The 2,105-nt window shown below is 43.0% G+C and overlaps 1 protein-coding gene across 1 annotated transcript in view; it reads left to right on the top strand.

Moving 5' to 3' along the window:
* The first annotated feature begins 240 nt into the window (after nucleotides 1–240).
* The window catches only part of DHRSX (dehydrogenase/reductase X-linked), a 259,284-nt gene continuing 257,419 nt past the window's right edge, over nucleotides 241–2,105 (top strand). The window contains exons 1-2 of the mRNA XM_019523854.1: nucleotides 241–250; nucleotides 411–518. Of these exons, the coding sequence (XP_019379399.1) occupies nucleotides 241–250; nucleotides 411–518 (118 nt within the window). The remainder of the gene's footprint in view (nucleotides 251–410; nucleotides 519–2,105) is intronic.

The following is a 2,105-nucleotide window of genomic DNA, read 5'->3' as shown; positions in this document are numbered from 1 at the left end:
TTTAAAGCTTTTCGTGGTATGCGGGTTTGATGAAATAAACAGGCCATAAATTGAATTGTAACAGCTGCCATGCTGTTTTTTAGACAATAGACGTTGCTAAGGTGAATTTTTTAAGGACAGATTATTGTTGGGTAACAAAATGCTATCATAAATTTTACAGTTGGAGATTTATCGTTTGCATGTCATTAATTTCAATCTTTTGTGAAATATTAATATGGGAAAATCCTGGCATAGTTAATAATGGTAACAGGTAAGGGTTTTATTTTTTATTGTGTGCCAGACTGCTTTGATCTTGCATGTTGGCCAAAGCTGAGTGGTCCATTAAATGGATTTCTATAAAAATGTACCTTAAATCCTTAACCATATTGCTACTGTGGATTAACCATAATTATTTCTTTCTCTTCACATAGTTTTCCCTTCACAACATGGAAAAGTTGCTATAGTGACTGGAGGTTCTGGAGGAATTGGTTATCATACTGCGAAGCATTTGGCAAGACTTGATATGCATGTTATAATAGGTACTGTCATTATTTTGTTAATATAAATATACACTATATTTCAGAAACTAAATCTTAATGTTAAAGAAATATATATTCAGCAGTAATAGACTACTTGCAAATAAAATCCTGCAAACCTTTTTAAAGGGAGTTGCTAATGCTTAGTACATCTAAATATTTGTCTTACAGTTTATATTGCAATCATTTTGAGAAATGTTCCTGGAATCTTCTCATAGAAAAATTTGCTCAAGGAAAAATTTTGTTTTGCTTTGGATAGAGAGGAAACTAAAACATGTTAATGTTGTGTCTTCTACCTTAACAGGGAAACTTTTAAGACTTGTTTAAAAAAATAAATTTACAGAATTTAATGTAGAGATTGGAGGGAGTACTTGCTGTTTTCAGTGGAGTAAATTACTAGAGTTGAACCCTGGCCTAAGCACTGAGAATGTACTTGACTGGATTTCCACTAGAGGGAAGAGGCTTACTGAATTGATAGAATCAGCAGTTACTCTGACAAGTTAGGCCTGGCCATTCTAAGAGTCCCTGTGATGTTTGGTGATACTGTCTGATGAGTAGGGCCCTACTGAATTCATGGTGGAAGTGGGCTCTGCTGTGGATCATTTTAATCTTGCAGGTTCCCCTGCATGTTCCCTACCACTGATAGGTGCCTTTTGCTTCCCTGCCTATCAGAACTGAGCCACAAATGGGGCCCCTCCACCGATCTGGGACTCTTCAGCCTTTTCAGAGAAGGCTGAGAGGGAGTTTTTTTGTTAGCAGCTTACCGCTACATTAGGGGAGTACATTAAGGGCTCAGTGAACAACTGTTCACCAGAGCACCCTTGGAGAAAACCAGGAGTAATGGCCACAAACTCTGAGAAGACCATTTTAGATTCAACATTAGGAAAACCTTCCTCACAGTTAGGGTGCCCAGACTGTGGAATAAGCTCCCTCCAGAGGTGGTGCAATTGCCTACCCTAGAAATTGTCAAGAGGACCCTGGATGGTCACCTGACCCAGTTGTCTTTCCTGCCTGGTGTACGGGGCTGGACTCAATCTTCTGAGGTCCCTTCTAGCCTTACAATCTATGAATCTGTGGTGGAGCAGCACCTGCTGGAACCTTCAAGATTAAAGGAACTCCAGTGCATCCCACTTCTGGTGTGAATTTGGTAGGGCCCTACTGATAAGCAACATATTTACAGGGGGGGATGAGGGGCTCTGTCCCTGGGTGACATCGAGGCTGCATATAGACATTTGGGGAGGTTAGATTGAGTTAATAATAGCCACCCAATCTAAGGTAAATTGGTCTAGCAGGGGAGTTAGTGGGGGGGAGGGGGCTGGGGTGATCAAGATGACAAGCAGGCTCTGGAGGCCCTGGGGGTGCTTGGGGGAAGGCATGGTCCATGGAAGGGTTCAGGGGGAAGTGGGGGCCATGAAAGGGATCAGGGGGATTGGGGGGCTATCAGAGACCATGGGAGGAATTGTGGGGGAGAGATCTGGAGGGCAGGTAGGGTGCGCAGGAGTATTGCTGAGGTTGGAGGGTTTGCTGGGATCTGGGGGGCTGGTAGGAGAGCGTGGGGGGATGGGGAGGCTCTCTCCCCCAATCCCTGAG

The sequence above is a fragment of the Gavialis gangeticus genome, unplaced genomic scaffold, assembly GCF_001723915.1.
Source record: "Gavialis gangeticus isolate Ggan-Ray unplaced genomic scaffold, GavGan_comp1, whole genome shotgun sequence".
NCBI classification, from domain to species: Eukaryota; Metazoa; Chordata; order Crocodylia; family Gavialidae; genus Gavialis; species Gavialis gangeticus.
Note: the sequence above shows the minus strand (reverse complement) of the source record. Positions and strands in the feature narration are given on the sequence as shown.